Source organism: Sprattus sprattus, assembly GCF_963457725.1.
Source record: "Sprattus sprattus genome assembly, contig: scaffold_53, whole genome shotgun sequence".
In the NCBI taxonomy this organism is placed as follows: Eukaryota; Metazoa; Chordata; class Actinopteri; order Clupeiformes; family Clupeidae; genus Sprattus; species Sprattus sprattus.
The window spans coordinates 20991-42805 of record NW_027666756.1 but is presented as its reverse complement, the minus strand read 5'-3'; the positions used below and the strand labels follow the sequence as shown (position 1 = coordinate 42805).

At 49.3% G+C, this 21815-nt stretch overlaps 2 protein-coding genes across 2 annotated transcripts in view; one reads left to right on the top strand and one right to left on the bottom strand.

Moving 5' to 3' along the window:
- LOC308382633 (NLR family CARD domain-containing protein 3-like) overlaps window positions 1–6141 on the bottom strand; it is a gene marked incomplete at both ends in the record, with an annotated part of 38616 nt that extends 32475 nt beyond the window's left edge. Inside the window, one exon of the mRNA XM_080861025.1 lies at window positions 5794–6141. Coding sequence (XP_080717151.1) covers window positions 5794–6141 — 348 coding nt within the window. The remainder of the gene's footprint in view (window positions 1–5793) is intronic.
- A 20-nt stretch (window positions 6142–6161) lies between these two features.
- LOC308382636 (piggyBac transposable element-derived protein 4-like) lies at window positions 6162–7883 on the top strand (the record flags this gene model as incomplete). Its single annotated transcript, XM_080861027.1, has 1 exon — window positions 6162–7883. The coding sequence occupies one exon, from the start codon at window positions 6162–6164 to the stop codon at window positions 7881–7883; it is 1722 nt and encodes a 573-aa protein (XP_080717153.1).
- Between the last annotated feature and the right edge of the window lie 13932 nt (window positions 7884–21815).

The following is a 21815-nucleotide window of genomic DNA, read 5'->3' as shown; positions in this document are numbered from 1 at the left end:
ACTGAGAGTACTGATGACCAGCACCTGTCACTCCCTTCACTGAGAGTACTGATGACCAGCACCTGTCACTCACACACTCACTCCCTTCACTGAGAGTACTGATGACCAGCACCTGTCACTCACACACTCACTCCCTTCACTGAGAGTACTGATGGCCGGCACCTGTCACTCACAGACTCACACACTCACTCTGATAGGTGAAAAATCACCCTAGTTACCTCAGGACTCCGTAGCTGCATGAAAGTACATTTATTAGACAGACAAACAACAACAATTGCAATTGGGCTCCCCTCCCAGCCGAGGCTGACAGTGAAGCAATGATAAACTCTTCGCACCAAGTTTATATAGTCAGAAGTTTAGCTTTGAGCAGGGATGATCACGTGGTAGATTTCTCACGTCCGAGGCTCCCTGTCTAGCAAGGATGGCAGTTTTGCACAAGGTCAGAAGAAGCACAGTTCCTTTCTTATCTCCTCTGGTCTAAACATGCTCTTGTTCATATGCAGACTTAGTGGCACCTAATATTCTAGTTACACACACAGAGAGAAAAGCCATGCTCCTGCTTTCATAAGCACATAATTCATACAAGGAATATATTAATACAAGTCACTTGATTATTATATTCTTAAGTCATTAACAGTGTTTGGAAATAATCTCTATCACACTCCCTTCACTGAGAGTACTGATGACCAGCACCTGTCACTCACACACTCACACACTCACTCCCTTCACTGAGAGTACTGATGACCAGCACCTGTCACTCACACACTCACACACTCACTCCCTTCACTGAGAGTACTGATGACCAGCACCTGTCACTCACACACTCACACACTCACTCCCTTCACTGAGAGTACTGATGACCAGCACCTGTCACTCACACACTGAGAGTACTGATGGCCGGCACCTGTCACTCACATACTCACTCCCTTCACTGAGAGTACTGATGACCAGCACCTGTCACTCACACACTGAGAGTACTGATGGCCGGCACCTGTCACTCACATACTCACTCCCTTCACTGAGAGTACTGATGACCAGCACCTGTCACTCACACACTCACACACTCACTCCCTTCACTGAGAGTACTGATGACCAGCACCTGTCACTCCCTTAACTGAGAGTACTGATGGCCAGCACCTGTCACTCACACACTCACTCCCTTCACTGAGAGTACTGATGGCCAGCACCTGTCACTCACACACTTAAACCCCTCACTCCCTTCACTGAGAGTACTGATGGCCAGCACCTGTCACTCACACACTCACTCCCTTCACTGAGAGTACTGATGGCCGGCACCTGTCACTCACACACTCACACACTCACTCCCTTCACTGAGAGTACTGATGGCCAGCACCTGTCACTCACACACTTAAACCCCTCACTCCCTTCACTGAGAGTACTGATGGCCAGCACCTGTCACTCACACACTTAAACCACTCACTCCCTTCACTGAGAGTACTGATGGCCAGCACCTGTCACTCACACACTTAAACCACTCACTCCCTTCACTGAGAGTACTGATGACCAGCACCTGTCACTCACACACTTAAACCCCTCACTCCCTTCACTGAGAGTACTGATGGCCAGCACCTGTCACTCACACACTCACTCCCTTCACTGAGAGTACTGATGGCCGGCACCTGTCACTCACACACTCACACACTCACTCCCTTCACTGAGAGTACTGATGACCAGCACCTGTCACTCACACACTCACACACTCACTCCCTTCACTGAGAGTACTGATGGCCAGCACCTGTCACTCCCTTCACTGAGAGTACTGATGTTCAGCACCTGTCACTCACACACTTAAACCCCTTACTCCCTTCACTGAGAGTACTGATGGCCAGCACCTGTCACTCCCTTCACTGAGAGTACTGATGTTCAGCACCTGTCACTCACACACTTAAACCCCTCACTCCCTTCACTGAGAGTACTGATGGCCAGCACCTGTCACTCACACACTTAAACCACTCACTCCCTTCACTGAGAGTACTGATGACCAGCACCTGTCACTCACACACTTAAACCCCTCACTCCCTTCACTGAGAGTACTGATGGCCGGCACCTGTCACTCACACACTCACACACTCACTCCCTTCACTGAGAGTACTGATGACCAGCACCTGTCACTCCCTTCACTGAGAGTAATGATGGCCAGCACCTGTCACTCACACACTTAAACCACTCACTCCCTTCACTGAGAGTACTGATGGCCAGCACCTGTCACTCCCTTCACTGAGAGTACTGATGACCAGCACCTGTCACTCACACACTTAAACCCCTCACTCCCTTCACTGAGAGTACTGATGGCCAGCACCTGTCACTCACACACTGAGAGTACTGATGGCCAGCACCTGTCACTCACACACTTAAACCCCTCACTCCCTTCACTGAGAGTACTGATGGCCGGCACCTGTCACTCACATACTCACTCCCTTCACTGAGAGTACTGATGACCAGCACCTGTCACTCACACACTCACACACTCACTCCCTTCACTGAGAGTACTGATGACCAGCACCTGTCACTCACACACTCACACACTCACTCCCTTCACTGAGAGTACTGATGACCAGCACCTGTCACTCCCTTCACTGAGAGTACTGATGACCAGCACCTGTCACTCACACACTCACTCCCTTCACTGAGAGTACTGATGACCAGCACCTGTCACTCACACACTTAAACCCCTCACTCCCTTCACTGAGAGTACTGATGGCCGGCACCTGTCACTCACACACTCACACACTCACTCCCTTCACTGAGAGTACTGATGACCAGCACCTGTCACTCACACACTCACACACTCACTCCCTTCACTGAGAGTACTGATGACCAGCACCTGTCACTCCCTTCACTGAGAGTACTGATGACCAGCACCTGTCACTCACACACTCACACACTCACTCCCTTCACTGAGAGTACTGATGACCAGCACCTGTCACTCCCTTCACTGAGAGTACTGATGGCCAGCACCTGTCACTCCCACACTCACACACTCACTCCCTTCACTGAGAGTACTGATGACCAGCACCTGTCACTCACACACTCACACACTTACTCCCTTCACTGAGAGTACTGATGACCAGCACCTGTCACTCCCACACTCACACACTCACTCCCTTCACTGAGAGTACTGATGACCAGCACCTGTCACTCACACACTCACACACTTACTCCCTTCACTGAGAGTACTGATGGCCAGCACCTGTCACTCCCTTCACTGAGAGTACTGATAGCCAGCACCTGTCACTCCCTTCACTGAGAGTACTGATGGCCAGCACCTGTCACTCCCTTCACTGAGAGTACTGATGGCCAGCACCTGTCACTCACACACTTAAACCACTCACTCCCTTCACTGAGAGTACTGATGACCAGCACCTGTCACTCACACACTCACTCCCTTCACTGAGAGTACTGATGACCAGCACCTGTCACTCACACACTCACACACTCACTCCCTTCACTGAGAGTACTGATGACCAGCACCTGTCACTCACACACTCACACACTCACTCCCTTCACTGAGAGTACTGATGGCCAGCACCTGTCACTCACACACTCACACACTCACTCCCTTCACTGAGAGTACTGATGGCCAGCACCTGTCACTCCCTTCACTGAGAGTACTGATGACCAGCACCTGTCACTCACACACTCACTCCCTTCACTGAGAGTACTGATGGCCAGCACCTGTCACTCCCTTCACTGAGAGTACTGATGACCAGCACCTGTCACTCACACACTCACTCCCTTCACTGAGAGTACTGATGACCAGCACCTGTCACTCACACACTTAACCTGTTACTGCTTTAACGCCCCCTAATGGACCCGGGGGCGGGCCCGTACTGGATAAATCGCCAAAACAAATCCTGAAAATTCTATTTCTGAAAATATGATTCAAACTCCCATTTAATATTTTTCTGTGGTAATCCAACTATGTGTAAACCGATTTTCAGTTGTCTACATGCATCCGTTACAAATAAATAAAATTTTAAACACACCATGACACATCCTCATTTTTTACATATGGAGCAGCCTCCTCCCATAACTAAGCCATTTAAATGTGTTTCTGCATTATCCGTACCTTAAATAACGTTATAGAACATTCATTTACCTTCAAAACATCTAAAAAAACAGACTTGAACTGCATGGTTATGTCCATAAAGTTGTTTATTCACTTGCTCACGACATTGAGAAAAAACGTTCACTTTCTTGTATGTTTCTGATGACGATCTCCTCGCTCTCTTCCTGAAAACACTACACGAAGTTATCACGTGAATCACATATGGTTACAAAGATTAAGACCCCCTCTTTCAGAATTTTTGGATTTTATTGGCTGTTGAACACATGTTTGTCATGAGTGACAGGCATTACCACCAATGGCATCAGCTCTCAATCTTGAAGCTGCTCAGGCATGTCCTATCATATCACTTCACACTTCTTGTAAGTCTTCTCAATAGTGATTGACACCTGTTTTACCGAATAATAGAGAGTCTAACGAAAAAGTAGGTAGGTCATTTGCCCTGATTGCTCAGTCCTGGAGTTTAGATTTTTGAATGCGCAACCCAAGTGTCTCTTCTGCGCTCCCAGTGCGTAAATTGGCCATTTTGTTTACATTCAAATGCGCACAGCAAGTGGTTTGGTACACACGATCCTGAGGGCATATTTTTGTGCATATCATTGTACTCATTCATCATGGCAAGACGAGGATTGCAGATGAGTGAGATACATGGAATGATTTTCGATGAAGATGACGATGACTTCGGGGAAGCCAGTGAATCTGGATCCATGGCTGCTAGCATGGACTCAGCGGAAGAGGATGCATTGGTGAATGGAATTGATGCCATCCTCGATGCGTAAGTAATTTAAATCAACTACTTTTTAGTGCATACCAGTAAGCTATGCATATGCCTTATTCTCTTTAGTGCTTTATTTTTTTTATCATTGTGGGATGTAGTTAGTAATGGATAGTGGTTAGTATGCTGCTGCTGTAGTAGCATAACACATATTAGCATAGCATTAACATAGCACAACCTGCTTCTTTCCTCAAAACGCATAGAAATGTTTTATTTAATACAGAACATTAGTCTAGCCTATCAGTAATGGTTGTAATATAGGTTATCGTGATTCTAGATGTTCCATACAGTCAGGGGCTGATTGGTAATAATGTGCGTTCACAGTCTAATATGACGGTAGTCAGCCAGGCTTGCTTCAGCCAGTCTGTCGACTAGCTCTCCAAAACGTGACTAACAATCAAAGTTGTGCATACAATATCAGCCATCAGTTACCAATCGTTTGTCTACTCTCAACAAACATTTGTCCTCAATTCTGTTTTCAGAATTGCTCGCATACATTTTCCGTTTTGGTTTCTTCTATTTCACCTGTTGCTCAAACATGCAGAGCAGGGCTTTGTGGGTGTGCAAGGAGCTCTGCTTCTGTAGCTTTTCTCAGTTGTAGTCTGCCTACATCCTCATTTATATTTCATTACTTGAATGTTGCACTGCTAAGCTCATATAAATGAAAACATCTGCTAAATGCATAATGCCTATGTTATTATCACACTTCAACTTGACTATGGTGTTTTTTACATATGTTTACATTTTACATATTTGTGCATTAGCTTAGTAAATAACATGAAGCAAAATTAATTGTAAGGCATGACCCAGTCAAAATATTTATATTGTCCAACGTTTTTATCTTGCAGTGACCCAGCCCCAGCTCCAGCTCAAGCTCCAGCTCCAGAATCACACTCACCCTCACCCCCACCCCCGTCGCCACCACCACTACCATCTGCACAGCCTCCAACGGTGGCGCGATCCAGGGCCAGAGGCCGTAGGCAAAAAGGTCCAGGTCCAGCTTCAGCTTCAGCCTCAACCCCAACCCCATCCCCACCCCCGTCGCCACCACTACCATCTGCACAGCCTCCAACGGCGACGCGATCCAGGGCCAGAGGCCGTGGGCAAAAAGGTCCAGCTCCAGCTTCAGCCTCAACCCCACCCCCACCCCCGTCGCCACCACTACCATCTGCACAGCCTCCAACGGCGACGCGATCCAGGGCCAGAGGCCGTGGGCAAAAAGGTCCAGCTCCAGCTTCAGCCTCAACCCCACCCCCACCCCCGTCGCCACCACTACCATCTGCACAGCCTCCAACGGTGATGCGATCCAGGGCCAGAGGCCGTAGGCAAAAAGGTCCAGCTCCAGCTTCAGCCTCAACCCCACCCCCGTCGCCACCACTACCAGTTGCAGGACCGGAGGATAGATGGTATGACTTAGAGGAAGAGGATGAACAGCCTCCTTCACTGCCGTTTCACCCCAGGAGAACCCCAGGAGCTCAGCTGGACCTTCAAGTGGTCTACAAACCACTCGATGTGTTCCAGATGTTCTTCAGCAAGCAGGTGATCCGCACTTTATGCAGTAACACCAACCGATATGCTGCACGGAGGACGGCAGAAGGCATGAAGAGGCAGTGGGCTGACATCAATGCTGACGAGATGTACCGGTATCTCAGCCTAGTCATCTACCTGGGTCTGGTGAAGTCCTCAGCTATTCGGGATATGTGGAGGAAGGACCGCCTTCATTGCCATCCATTCCCTGCAACTGTGATGCCTGGGCATCGATTTGAGGCCATCATGGCCTACCTTCATGTGAGTGACCCAGCAGCAGATGCAGTAAACGATCAACTTCGGGGTCAGCCTGGGTTTGATGGCCTCTGCCGCCTGAAGCCACTCCAGGACCAGATTCTGAACGCCTGCCGGGCCTTGTACCATCCACACGAGAACCTTGCCATAGATGAGCGCATGGTGGCCACCAAAGCGAGAATCGGGATGAAGCAATACATGAAAGACAAACCCACGAAGTGGGGGTACAAGCTCTTCGTCCTAGCCGACAGCTCCAATGGCTACACCTGCGATTTCAGCATCTATGAGGGCAAGGCAAGGACTCCTTCAGGACAAGGCTTCAGCTTTGATGCTGTTGTCAATCTGCTCAATGTGCCCTATCTGGGCAAAGGGTACAAGGTGTACGTTGACAACTTTTACACCAGCTCAAAGCTATTCAGCCATCTCCACAGCATTGGCTATGGGGCGTGTGGAACCATCCGTGAGAGTAGGCTGGGCTTTCCGAAGGCAGAGGTGAACGCGATGCCCAAGAATTCACCGCGGGGTGAAATAAGGTGGATCCGGGATGACCCATTGTTGTTTGTGAAGTGGAGAGACACCAGAGACGTCACTCTCTGCTCCACAATTCACAAAGCCTTCAGTGGGAATTCTGTGCAGCGCCGTGTCAGAGACAAGCAAACGAGGGTGTGGTCCACTGTGCAGATCCGTGTGCCGGAGCCTGTGAGGGCTTACAACAAGTTCATGGGGGGAGTGGACTTGTCGGACGCCCTCATCAAATACTACTCCGTAACACAGAAGACCAGGCGGTGGTATGTAAAGCTGTTTCTCCACTTCGTGGATATTGCAGTGGTCAACAGCTACATAATCCACAAAGAGATGGCGATCACAAGGGGGGAGAAGCCGCTTACCCAGAAGCGCTTCAGAGAGCTCCTGTGTCTGGAGCTGGCCGACGCTGGCCGACCAGTGAGCGAGGCATCTGCAGAGAGTGAGGCATCCACATCTGCTCGCTCATCTGAGTTCACCGGTGGGGCATCTTCCTCATCTCGTCCTGCCCTGGAGGACAGACCACTGGGCTGCTTCCCTGTCCCAGTGTGTGAGGTGTCCACTGACGGGTCTCAGAAGGCCTCGCAAGGGAGGAGGAAATGTGTGCACTGCAAGCAGAAGACAATATACATGTGCAGGTCTTGCAGAGTGCCACTCTGCATCATTGTTGACAGACTGTGCTTCACAGAGTGGCATGACCTAAACAGCACACATTGAGGCACACCTTTTGTACATATTTGTAAATAGTTTCCTGTGTTCCTTGTTCAGTTCCGTTTTTGTTCAGTTCCGTTTTTGCCTCCTAAAATCCAACCCCTCGTCCATGTCGTAGGAGGTGGTAACAGCACATTGCATAAACATATTTGCAGATGTTCTGGCGAACGGGGCTCTGGTATGGACTGTTTTGTAGCCATCATATTGGTTTCCTTGAAAGAAATGTCTTAGATGGAGTTATTATTGTCTGTACAATGACAAAACACACACACACACACACACACACTGATGCACAGTGACAGCATTTTTGAGGTTTTGGACACCTGGATAGGCAATGAGCCATCATGTTAGTATCTCAAAAGAAATCATAATATTAGTCTAAAATGGAGTTATATATGTCTGTACAACGAAAAAAAACAATGATATACAATGATATACAATGACAACATTTTTTATGCATTTGGAGAGCTTGGAGAGGTTTTGGACACTTGGAGACGCCTGAATGCACCATTTAGATATTGCTGTGCAACACCTTGAAATGAGCCATCATGTTAGTATCTCAAAAGAAATTATAATATTAGTCTAAAATGGAGTTATATATGTCTGTACAACGAAAAAAAACAATGATATACAATGATATACAATGACAACATTTTGTATGCATTTGGAGAGCTTGGAGAGGTTTTGGACACTTGGAGACGCCTGAATGCACCATTTAGATATTGCTGTGCAACACCTTGAAATTTTTAGATATCTGCTCCAAAATTTTTACTTGGTTTCTCAGGAACATGGTGAATCAGGAAATATAGGACATGACAGGATTCTCTTCCCTTGAAACCATCCACACACTGTCAAACATAAAAATGAAAGGCGTTTTTTACATTTTTTACATTTTGTTCTGTATATGATGCTTTGAAATTGATACTTAATGATGAAAATAAAAGTCAGGAGGTGAATGTATGTCTTGGCCCATTTGTCTTCTTCAATTTGAGATATGAATGATCTTTGTATCATGTGTACAACTTCAGATATTGAGTGTTATTGTGTGTTAGTACAAATCGTTCCAAATTAAGGCGAAATATCCCACTGCAGTAACAGGTTAAACCCCTCCCTCCCTTAATTGAGAGTACTGATGGCCAGCACCTGTCACTCCCTTCACTGAGAGTACTGATGGCCAGCACCTGTCACTCACACACTCACTCCCTTCACTGAGAGTACTGATGACCAGCACCTGTCACTCACACACTTAAACCCCTCCCTCCCTTAATTGAGAGTACTGATGGCCAGCACCTGTCACTCCCTTCACTGAGAGTACTGATGACCAGCACCTGTCACTCACACACTCACTCCCTTCACTGAGAGTACTGATGACCAGCACCTGTCACTCACACACTTAAACCCCTCCCTCCCTTAATTGAGAGTACTGATGGCCAGCACCTGTCACTCACACACTGAGAGTACTGATGGCCGGCACCTGTCACTCACATACTCACTCCCTTCACTGAGAGTACTGATGACCAGCACCTGTCACTCACACACTCACACACTCACTCCCTTCACTGAGAGTACTGATGACCAGCACCTGTCACTCACACACTCACACACTCACTCCCTTCACTGAGAGTACTGATGGCCAGCACCTGTCACTCACACACTCACACACTCACTCCCTTCACTGAGAGTACTGATGGCCAGCACCTGTCACTCCCTTCACTGAGAGTACTGATGACCAGCACCTGTCACTCACACACTCACTCCCTTCACTGAGAGTACTGATGACCAGCACCTGTCACTCACACACTTAAACCCCTCCCTCCCTTAATTGAGAGTACTGATGGCCAGCACCTGTCACTCCCTTCACTGAGAGTACTGATGGCCAGCACCTGTCACTCCCACATTTAAACCCCTCACTCCCTTCACTGAGAGTACTGATGTTCAGCACCTGTCACTCACACACTCACACACTCACTCCCTTCACTGAGAGTACTGATGACCAGCACCTGTCACTCACACACTCACTCCCTTCACTGAGAGTACTGATGACCAGCACCTGTCACTCCCTTCACTGAGAGTACTGATGACCAGCACCTGTCACTCACACACTCACACACTCACTCCCTTCACTGAGAGTACTGATGACCAGCACCTGTCACTCACACACTCACACACTCACTCCCTTCACTGAGAGTACTGATGACCAGCACCTGTCACTCCCTTCACTGAGAGTACTGATGACCATCACCTGTCACTCACACACTCACACACTCACTCCCTTCACTGAGAGTACTGATGACCAGCACCTGTCACTCCCTTCACTGAGAGTACTGATGGCCAGCACCTGTCACTCCCACACTCACACACTCACTCCCTTCACTGAGAGTACTGATGACCAGCACCTGTCACTCACACACTCACACACTTACTCCCTTCACTGAGAGTACTGATGACCAGCACCTGTCACTCCCACACTCACACACTCACTCCCTTCACTGAGAGTACTGATGACCAGCACCTGTCACTCACACACTCACACACTTACTCCCTTCACTGAGAGTACTGATGGCCAGCACCTGTCACTCCCTTCACTGAGAGTACTGATAGCCAGCACCTGTCACTCCCTTCACTGAGAGTACTGATGGCCAGCACCTGTCACTCCCTTCACTGAGAGTACTGATGGCCAGCACCTGTCACTCACACACTTAAACCACTCACTCCCTTCACTGAGAGTACTGATGACCAGCACCTGTCACTCACACACTGAGAGTACTGATGGCCGGCACCTGTCACTCACATACTCACTCCCTTCACTGAGAGTACTGATGACCAGCACCTGTCACTCACACACTCACACACTCACTCCCTTCACTGAGAGTACTGATGACCAGCACCTGTCACTCACACACTCACACACTCACTCCCTTCACTGAGAGTACTGATGGCCAGCACCTGTCACTCACACACTCACACACTCACTCCCTTCACTGAGAGTACTGATGGCCAGCACCTGTCACTCCCTTCACTGAGAGTACTGATGACCAGCACCTGTCACTCACACACTCACTCCCTTCACTGAGAGTACTGATGACCAGCACCTGTCACTCACACACTTAAACCCCTCCCTCCCTTAATTGAGAGTACTGATGGCCAGCACCTGTCACTCCCTTCACTGAGAGTACTGATGGCCAGCACCTGTCACTCCCACATTTAAACCCCTCACTCACTTCACTGAGAGTACTGATGTTCAGCACCTGTCACTCACACACTCACACACTCACTCCCTTCACTGAGAGTACTGATGACCAGCACCTGTCACTCACACACTCACTCCCTTCACTGAGAGTACTGATGACCAGCACCTGTCACTCACACACTCACTCCCTTCACTGAGAGTACTGATGACCAGCACCTGTCACTCACACACTTAAACCCCTCACTCCCTTCACTGAGAGTACTGATGTTCAGCACCTGTCACTCACACACTCACACACTCACTCCCTTCACTGAGAGTACTGATGGCCAGCACCTGTCACTCACACACTCACACACTCACTCCCTTCACTGAGAGTACTGATGGCCAGCACCTGTCACTCCCTTCACTGAGAGTACTGATGACCAGCACCTGTCACTCACACACTTAAACCCCTCACTCCCTTCACTGAGAGTACTGATGGCCAGCACCTGTCACTCACACACTTAAACCCCTCACTCCCTTCACTGAGAGTACTGATGGCCAGCACCTGTCACTCACACACTTAAACCACTCACTCCCTTCACTGAGAGTACTGATGGCCGGCACCTGTCACTCACACACTGAGAGTACTGATGTTCAGCACCTGTCACTCACACACTCACACACTCACTCCCTTCACTGAGAGTACTGATGACCAGCACCTTTCACTCACACACTTAAACCACTCACTCCCTTCACTGAGAGTACTGATGACCAGCACCTGTCACTCACACACTTAAACCCCTCACTCCCTTCACTGAGAGTACTGATGGCCAGCACCTGTCACTCACACACTTAAACCACTCACTCCCTTCACTGAGAGTACTGATGGCCGGCACCTGTCACTCACACACTGAGAGTACTGATGTTCAGCACCTGTCACTCACACACTCACACACTCACTCCCTTCACTGAGAGTACTGATGGCCAGCACCTGTCACTCCCTTCACTGAGAGTACTGATGGCCAGCACCTGTCACTCACACACTTAAACCCCTTACTCCCTTCACTGAGAGTACTGATGGCCAGCACCTGTCACTCACACACTTAAACCCCTCACTCCCTTCACTGAGAGTACTGATGGCCAGCACCTGTCACTCACACACTTAAACCCCTCACTCCCTTCACTGAGAGTACTGATGGCCAGCACCTGTCACTCCCTTCACTGAGAGTACTGATGGCCAGCACCTGTCACTCACACACTTAAACCACTCACTCCCTTCACTGAGAGTACTGATGGCCAGCACCTGTCACTCACACACTTAAACCCCTCACTCCCTTCACTGAGAGTACTGATGGCCAGCACCTGTCACTCCCTTCACTGAGAGTACTGATGGCCAGCACCTGTCACTCACACACTTAAACCCCTCACTCCCTTCACTGAGAGTACTGATGGCCAGCACCTGTCACTCCCTTCACTGAGAGTACTGATGACCAGCACCTGTCACTCACACACTTAAACCCCTCACTCCCTTCACTGAGAGTACTGATGGCCAGCACCTGTCACTCACACACTCACACACTCACTCCCTTCACTGAGAGTACTGATGACCAGCACCTGTCACTCCCTTCACTGAGAGTACTGATGGCCAGCACCTGTCACTCCCTTCACTGAGAGTACTGATGGCCAGCACCTGTCACTCCCTTCACTGAGAGTACTGATGGCCAGCACCTGTCACTCACACACTTAAACCCCTCACTCCCTTCACTGAGAGTACTGATGGCCAGCACCTGTCACTCACACACTTAAACCCCTCACTCCCTTCACTGAGAGTACTGATGGCCAGCACCTGTCACTCACACACTCACTCCCTTCACTGAGAGTACTGATGGCCAGCACCTGTCACTCACACACTCACACACTCACTCCCTTCACTGAGAGTACTGATGGCCAGCACCTGTCACTCACACACTTAAACCCCTTACTCCCTTCACTGAGAGTACTGATGGCCAGCACCTGTCACTCCCTTCACTGAGAGTACTGATGGCCAGCACCTGTCACTCCCTTCACTGAGAGTACTGATGACCAGCACCTGTCACTCACACACTTAAACCCCTTACTCCCTTCACTGAGAGTACTGATGGCCAGCACCTGTCACTCCCTTCAATGAGAGTACTGATGGCCAGCACCTGTCACTCACACACTTAAACCCCTCACTCCCTTCACTGAGAGTACTGATGGCCAGCACCTGTCACTCACACACTTAAACCCCTCACTCCCTTCACTGAGAGTACTGATGGCCAGCACCTGTCACTCACACACTCACTCCCTTCACTGAGAGTACTGATGGCCAGCACCTGTCACTCACACACTTAAACCCCTTACTCCCTTCACTGAGAGTACTGATGGCCAGCACCTGTCACTCCCTTCAATGAGAGTACTGATGGCCAGCACCTGTCACTCCCTTCACTGAGAGTACTGATGGCCAGCACCTGTCACTCCCTTCACTGAGAGTACTGATGACCAGCACCTGTCACTCACACACTTAAACCCCTTACTCCCTTCACTGAGAGTACTGATGGCCAGCACCTGTCACTCACACACTTAAACCACTCACTCCCTTCACTGAGAGTACTGATGACCAGCACCTGTCACTCACACACTTAAACCCCTCACTCCCTTCACTGAGAGTACTGATGGCCAGCACCTGTCACTCACACACTCACACACTCACTCCCTTCACTGAGAGTACTGATGGCCAGCACCTGTCACTCACACACTCACTCCCTTCACTGAGAGTACTGATGACCAGCACCTGTCACTCACACACTTAAACCCCTCACTCCCTTCACTGAGAGTACTGATGGCCAGCACCTGTCACTCACACACTTAAACCCCTCACTCCCTTCACTGAGAGTACTGATGACCAGCACCTGTCACTCACACACTCACTCCCTTCACTGAGAGTACTGATGACCAGCACCTGTCACTCACACACTCACACACTCACTCCCTTCACTGAGAGTACTGATGACCAGCACCTGTCACTCCCTTCACTGAGAGTACTGATGGCCAGCACCTGTCACTCACACACTTAAACCCCTTACTCCCTTCACTGAGAGTACTGATGACCAGCACCTGTCACTCACACACTTAAACCCCTCACTCCCTTCACTGAGAGTACTGATGACCAGCACCTGTCACTCACACACTTAAACCCCTTACTCCCTTCACTGAGAGTACTGATGACCAGCACCTGTCACTCACACACTTAAACCCCTCACTCCCTTCACTGAGAGTACTGATGGCCAGCACCTGTCACTCCCTTCACTGAGAGTACTGATGGCCAGCACCTGTCACTCACACACTTAAACCCCTCACTCCCTTCACTGAGAGTACTGATGGCCAGCACCTGTCACTCACACACTTAAACCCCTCACTCCCTTCACTGAGAGTACTGATGGCCAGCACCTGTCACTCCCTTCACTGAGAGTACTGATGACCAGCACCTGTCACTCACACACTTAAACCCCTCACTCCCTTCACTGAGAGTACTGATGGCCAGCACCTGTCACTCACACACTTAAACCCCTCACTCCCTTCACTGAGAGTACTGATGGCCAGCACCTGTCACTCACACACTTAAACCCCTCACTCCCTTCACTGAGAGTACTGATGGCCAGCACCTGTCACTCCCTTCACTGAGAGTACTGATGGCCAGCACCTGTCACTCCCTTCACTGAGAGTACTGATGACCAGCACCTCCCTGTAAGCAAAATGACGTCCCCTAGACGTCCCGTAATGGTCTCTCTGAACGTTCTAAAAACGTAAATGTGTATGGTTCCCGTGACAACTTTAGGACGTTTTGCACGACGTTCCAAGACCGTCCCGAGGACGTTGCGGTGACAACTGAGAAACGTTTTCTATAGGTCCTGGGGACGTTATGCAGGACGTTGCAAGCACCTCCCGAGGGCATTGTGGTTACGTCTGGGGAACGTGTTTCTATAGGTCCTGGGGACGTTCTGCAGGAAGTTGCAAGAACGTCCTGAGGGCATTGTGGTGACATCTACAAAACCTATTTTAGACGTCCTGGGTACGTTATTCAAGGATGCACCGCGGACGTAGCAGGCACGACCGTTTTTGCTGAGCTAAATGAAGAAAATAAAATAATAATAGATCGCGGAGCCGTCATTTTGCTTACAGTGCGCACACACACAAGTTCAAGTTCATTTATATTACACATTTCATATGATATGCATAGACACAGACACACACGATTACAAACTTGATTGCGGGCATGGGAATTGAACCGTAAACCTTCCTATTACTAAACGAGATCGCTACCTACTGTCCTAACACTGTCTGATTACTATAGTGCCACTTTAACAGGTTTATCACAGTGTGAGACAGCCAACAAACTTAGTCTTTTTTGAGGAAAAGCATATTGTAGCAATCTCAGTCACTACGCATTGAGGGTTTTCCGTAATGATTCCTTTTTTAATTAACATCCATGGCACATCACGGACGTGCGGGCAGGGAGGCAGAATAACTAGCCAAACTAAGAATGATGAAATAAAATAAATATGAATGCTTCTGTACTGATCTGTGCTATAAATGTAATGTCTGCATGATTCCAATACAATGCATACATAGGAAGGTGACCAAGTGTCTAGCTTTAACATATTGAGCTTTCCACAGGCCTTCAAAGATGGTGCAACAGAACGAAGAGCTCACCGGTCAAATTGTCTGATTGGAATTTCTTTAAAAATCCCGTCTCGCAAACACAATTTTGACAACAATCCTAATATTACGTAAGGCCTATAAAGCAAACGTGCACTGCCCTTATTATGTTTAAAAGGAACAGGCTAATCTGCCGTTAGAAAGTTATTTAACAACACGCATATGCTGCATTTTAAAGCGCAAACCCTCGGTTTCAAACGAGGAGCGAACTGAGTGAGAAGGATCCAACATGGCCAAGCAGACTAGCCTTAAAAGCTTTTTTTCAGAGGCCAAAAACATCTGATGAGGGTAAACCTTCTGACGAGGATGAACCTGTAATACCTGCAGTGTTGCGCGTTTCCTTTTATTACCGTGCGTGAGCGCGCGGAAGAGCCGAGAGCGGTATTGCAGACAGAGATTTTGAAAAATTATAGCACTCGCCTCATATTGAAAATTGGAGCTGTGAACGTAGTTCAAAATTATGAATTATCAACAATGAACTGAGCAAGTTCATGTAGAAAGTGAACTTTCCAAACACTGAATACCTGAAGCCCTAGATGTTCGAACAGCATCACCAAAGAAAAAGCTGAAATGTCGGGCGTTTATGTCGTTATGGAGTGACAAGTTCTCTTGGCTCAGGTGCGAGGTAATTGATAGTCACAGTAAAATGTGCAAAGGATTCACAAGAGGGTCGAATAATTTAAGAATCTCTGCTCTCATTGAACAGAGCAATGACCATGTTGCAGCGCTCATTTTAACGCCACAGCAGGTTGCGCTTATTGACGCGCATCAGACATAAATGTTTTTGTTTCCCATTGTAAACTTAGGAAAATAAACATGTTGCATTCTAAACTACCTGATTATGTTATTATTTAAGCTATGCAGGCCGTCAGTTTTCTTCAATTGGCTAATTTAGAAGCAGAAATAGGCTAGATATTTGGCCGGCTTATCATTAAAATGTCGGGCAAATGAAAATCATTTTTCTCTAGCGGAACTTCTGGTTCAGAGAGGACCATCAGAGGACCAAATAAGAACGGTCCCTAAAAGTCCGTTTTAAGGCTCATGCGAACGTCACGCAGAGGACCTGCAGGTAAAGGTTACGGGACGTTTTTAAATGACGCCCTGGGGATGTGTGCTGAGTTACCAAATTATAACGTTCCTTAATAGTCCGTTTTAAGGCTCATGCGAACGTCACGCAGAGGACCTGCAGGTAAAGGTTACGGGACGTTTTTAAATGACGTCCTGGGGACGTGTGCTAAGTGACCAAATTATAACGTTCCTTAATAGTCCGTTTTAAGGCTCATGCGAACGTCACGCAGAGGACCTGCAGGTAAAGGTTACGGGACGTTTTTAAATGACGTCCTGGGGACGTGTGCTGAGTGACCAAATTATAACGTTCCTTAATAGTCCGTTTTAAGGCTCATGCGAACGTCACGCAGAGGACCTGCAGGTAAAGGTTACGGGACGTTTTTAAATGACGTCCTGGGGACGTGTGCTAAGTGACCAAATTATAACGTTCCTTAATAGTCCGTTTTAAGGCTCATGCGAACGTCACGCAGAGGACCTGCAGGTAAAGGTTACGGGACGTTTTTAAATGACGTCCTGGGGACGTGTGCTGAGTGACCAAATTATAACGTTCCTTAATAGTCCGTTTTAAGGCTCATGCGAACGTTACGCAGAGGACCTGCAGGTAAAGGTTATGGGGACGTTTTTAAATGACGTCCTGGGGAGGTGTGCTGACAGACCAATTTATAAGGTTCCCTAAAAGTCCGATTTAAGACTCATGCGAACGTCGCAGAAGGACCAAACGTAGACTTGCTACGAACGTCAAAAACGTTCTGGTAACGTCCTCTAGCGAACGTTGTGGCGGGGACCAATTGGGGACGATTGGGGACCTTGCGAATGTCCTGTTAACGTCCTGGGGACGTTCCCTGTTTGCGGGGCTGTCACTCCCTTCACTGAGAGTACTGATGGCCAGCACCTGTCACTCCCTTCACTGAGAGTACTGATGACCAGCACCTGTCACTCACACACTCACTCCCTTCACTGAGAGTACTGATGACCAGCACCTGTCACTCACACACTTAAACCCCTCCCTCCCTTAATTGAGAGTACTGATGGCCAGCACCTGTCACTCACACACTCACTCCCTTCACTGAGAGTACTGATGACCAGCACCTGTCACTCACACACTCACACACTCACTCCCTTCACTGAGAGTACTGATGACCAGCACCTGTCACTCCCTTCACTGAGAGTACTGATGACCAGCACCTGTCACTCACACACTTAAACCACTCACTCCCTTCACTGAGAGTACTGATGGCCAGCACCTGTCACTCACACACTCACTCCCTTCACTGAGAGTACTGATGACCAGCACCTGTCACTCACACACTCACACACTCACTCCCTTCACTGAGAGTACTGATGACCAGCACCTGTCACTCACACACTCACACACTCACTCCCTTCACTGAGAGTACTGATGACCAGCACCTGTCACTCCCTTCACTGAGAGTACTGATGGCCAGCACCTGTCACTCACACACTTAAACCCCTCACTCCCTTCACTGAGAGTACTGATGGCCAGCACCTGTCACTCCCTTCACTGAGAGTACTGATGACCAGCACCTGTCACTCCCTTCACTGAGAGTACTGATGGCCAGCACCTGTCACTCCCTTCACTGAGAGTACTGATGACCAGCACCTGTCACTCCCTTCACTGAGAGTACTGATGGCCAGCACCTGTCACTCCCTTCACTGAGAGTACTGATGACCAGCACCTGTCACTCACACACTCACTCCCTTCACTGAGAGTACTGATGACCAGCACCTGTCACTCACACACTTAAACCCCTCCCTCCCTTAATTGAGAGTACTGATGGCCAGCACCTGTCACTCACACACTCACTCCCTTCACTGAGAGTACTGATGACCAGCACCTGTCACTCACACACTCACACACTCACTCCCTTCACTGAGAGTACTGATGACCAGCACCTGTCACTCCCTTCACTGAGAGTACTGATGACCAGCACCTGTCACTCACACACTTAAACCACTCACTCCCTTCACTGAGAGTACTGATGGCCAGCACCTGTCACTCACACACTCACTCCCTTCACTGAGAGTACTGATGACCAGCACCTGTCACTCACACACTCACACACTCACTCCCTTCACTGAGAGTACTGATGACCAGCACCTGTCACTCCCTTCACTGAGAGTACTGATGACCAGCACCTGTCACTCACACACTTAAACCCCTTACTCCCTTCACTGAGAGTACTGATGACCAGCACCTGTCACTCACACACTTAAACCCCTCACTCCCTTCACTGAGAGTACTGATGGCCAGCACCTGTCACTCCCTTCACTGAGAGTACTGATGACCAGCACCTGTCACTCCCTTCACTGAGAGTACTGATGGCCAGCACCTGTCACTCACACACTTAAACCCCTCACTCCCTTCACTGAGAGTACTGATGACCAGCACCTGTCACTCACACACTTAAACCCCTCACTCCCTTCACTGAGAGTACTGATGGCCAGCACCTGTCACTCCCTTCACTGAGAGTACTGATGGCCAGCACCTGTCACTCCCTTCACTGAGAGTACTGATGACCAGCACCTGTCACTCCCTTCACTGAGAGTACTGATGGCCAGCACCTGTCACTCACACACTTAAACCCCTCACTCCCTTCACTGAGAGTACTGATGGCCGGCACCTGTCACTCACACACTCACACACTCACTCCCTTCACTGAGAGTACTGATGGCCAGCACCTGTCACTCCCTTCACTGAGAGTACTGATGGCCAGCACCTGTCACTCCCTTCACTGAGAGTACTGATGACCAGCACCTGTCACTCCCTTCACTGAGAGTACTGATGGCCAGCACCTGTCACTCACACACTTAAACCCCTCACTCCCTTCACTGAGAGTACTGATGACCAGCACCTGTCACTCACACACTTAAACCCCTCCCTCCCTTCACTGAGAGTACTGATGACCAGCACCTGTCACTCACACACTTAAACCCCTCACTCCCTTCACTGAGAGTACTGATGGCCAGCACCTGTCACTCCCTTCACTGAGAGTACTGATGACCAGCACCTGTCACTCCCTTCACTGAGAGTACTGATGGCCAGCACCTGTCACTCACACACTTAAACCCCTCACTCCCTTCACTGAGAGTACTGATGACCAGCACCTGTCACTCACACACTTAAACCCCTCCCTCCCTTCACTGAGAGTACTGATGACCAGCACCTGTCACTCACACACTTAAACCCCTCACTCCCTTCACTGAGAGTACTGATGGCCAGCACCTGTCACTCACACACTCACACACTCACTCCCTTCACTGAGAGTACTGATGACCAGCACCTGTCACTCCCTTCACTGAGAGTACTGATGGCCAGCACCTGTCACTCCCTTCACTGAGAGTACTGATGGCCAGCACCTGTCACTCACACACTTAAACCCCTCACTCCCTTCACTGAGAGTACTGATGACCAGCACCTGTCACTCACACACTGAGAGTACTGATGGCCAGCACCTGTCACTCACACACTCACACACTTACTCCCTTCACTGAGAGTACTGATGACCAGCACCTGTCACTCACACACCTAAACCCCTCACTCCCTTCACTGAGAGTACTGATGGCCAGCACCTGTCACTCACACACTCACACACTCACTCCCTTCACTGAGAGTACTGATGACCAGCACCTGTCACTCCCTTCACTGAGAGTACTGATGGCCAGCACCTGTCACTCCCTTCACTGAGAGTACTGATGGCCAGCACCTGTCACTCACACACTTAAACCCCTCACTCCCTTCACTGAGAGTACTGATGGCCAGCACCTGTCACTCACACACTCACACACTCACTCCCTTCACTGAGAGTACTGATGACCAGCACCTGTCACTCACACACTCACTCCCTTCACTGAGAGTACTGATGGCCAGCACCTGTCACTCCCTTCACTGAGAGTACTGATGACCAGCACCTGTCACTCACACACTTAAACCCCTCACTCCCTTCACTGAGAGTACTGATGGCCAGCACCTGTCACTCCCTTCACTGAGAGTACTGATGACCAGCACCTGTCACTCACACACTCACACACTTACTCCCTTCACTGAGAGTACTGATGACCAGCACCTGTCACTCACACACTTAAACCCCTCACTCCCTTCACTGAGAGTACTGATGGCCAGCACCTGTCACTCCCTTCACTGAGAGTACTGATGACCAGCACCTGTCACTCACACACTCACTCCCTTCACTGAGAGTACTGATGACCAGCACCTGTCACTCACACACTCACACACTCACTCCCTTCACTGAGAGTACTGATGACCAGCACCTGTCACTCACACACTTAAACCCCTCACTCCCTTCACTGAGAGTACTGATGACCAGCACCTGTCACTCCCTTCACTGAGAGTACTGATGGCCAGCACCTGTCACTCACACACTTAAACCCCTCCCTCCCTTCACTGAGAGTACTGATGACCAGCACCTGTCACTCACACACTTAAACCACTCACTCCCTTCACTGAGAGTACTGATGGCCAGCACCTGTCACTCACACACTTAAACCCCTCACTCCCTTCACTGAGAGTACTGATGACCAGCACCTGTCACTCACACACTTAAACCCCTCACTCCCTTCACTGAGAGTACTGATGACCAGCACCTGTCACTCCCTTCACTGAGAGTACTGATGGCCATTACCTGTCACTCACACACTCACACACTTACTCCCTTCACTGAGAGTACTGATGACCAGCACCTGTCACTCCCTTCACTGAGAGTACTGATGGCCATTACCTGTCACTCCCTTCACTGAGAGTACTGATGACCAGCACCTGTCACTCACACATTTAAAGCCCTCACTCCCTTCACTCGGTGTCTGGCCTCGTCCGACAATGGACTTGCAACCCAACAGCTTTGACGATTCCTCACGCTGCTCAGCAAGATTCTTTTGACTGACAAGTTAAACATTTTTGGCGTCAGAGTTTGATAAATGTTAAC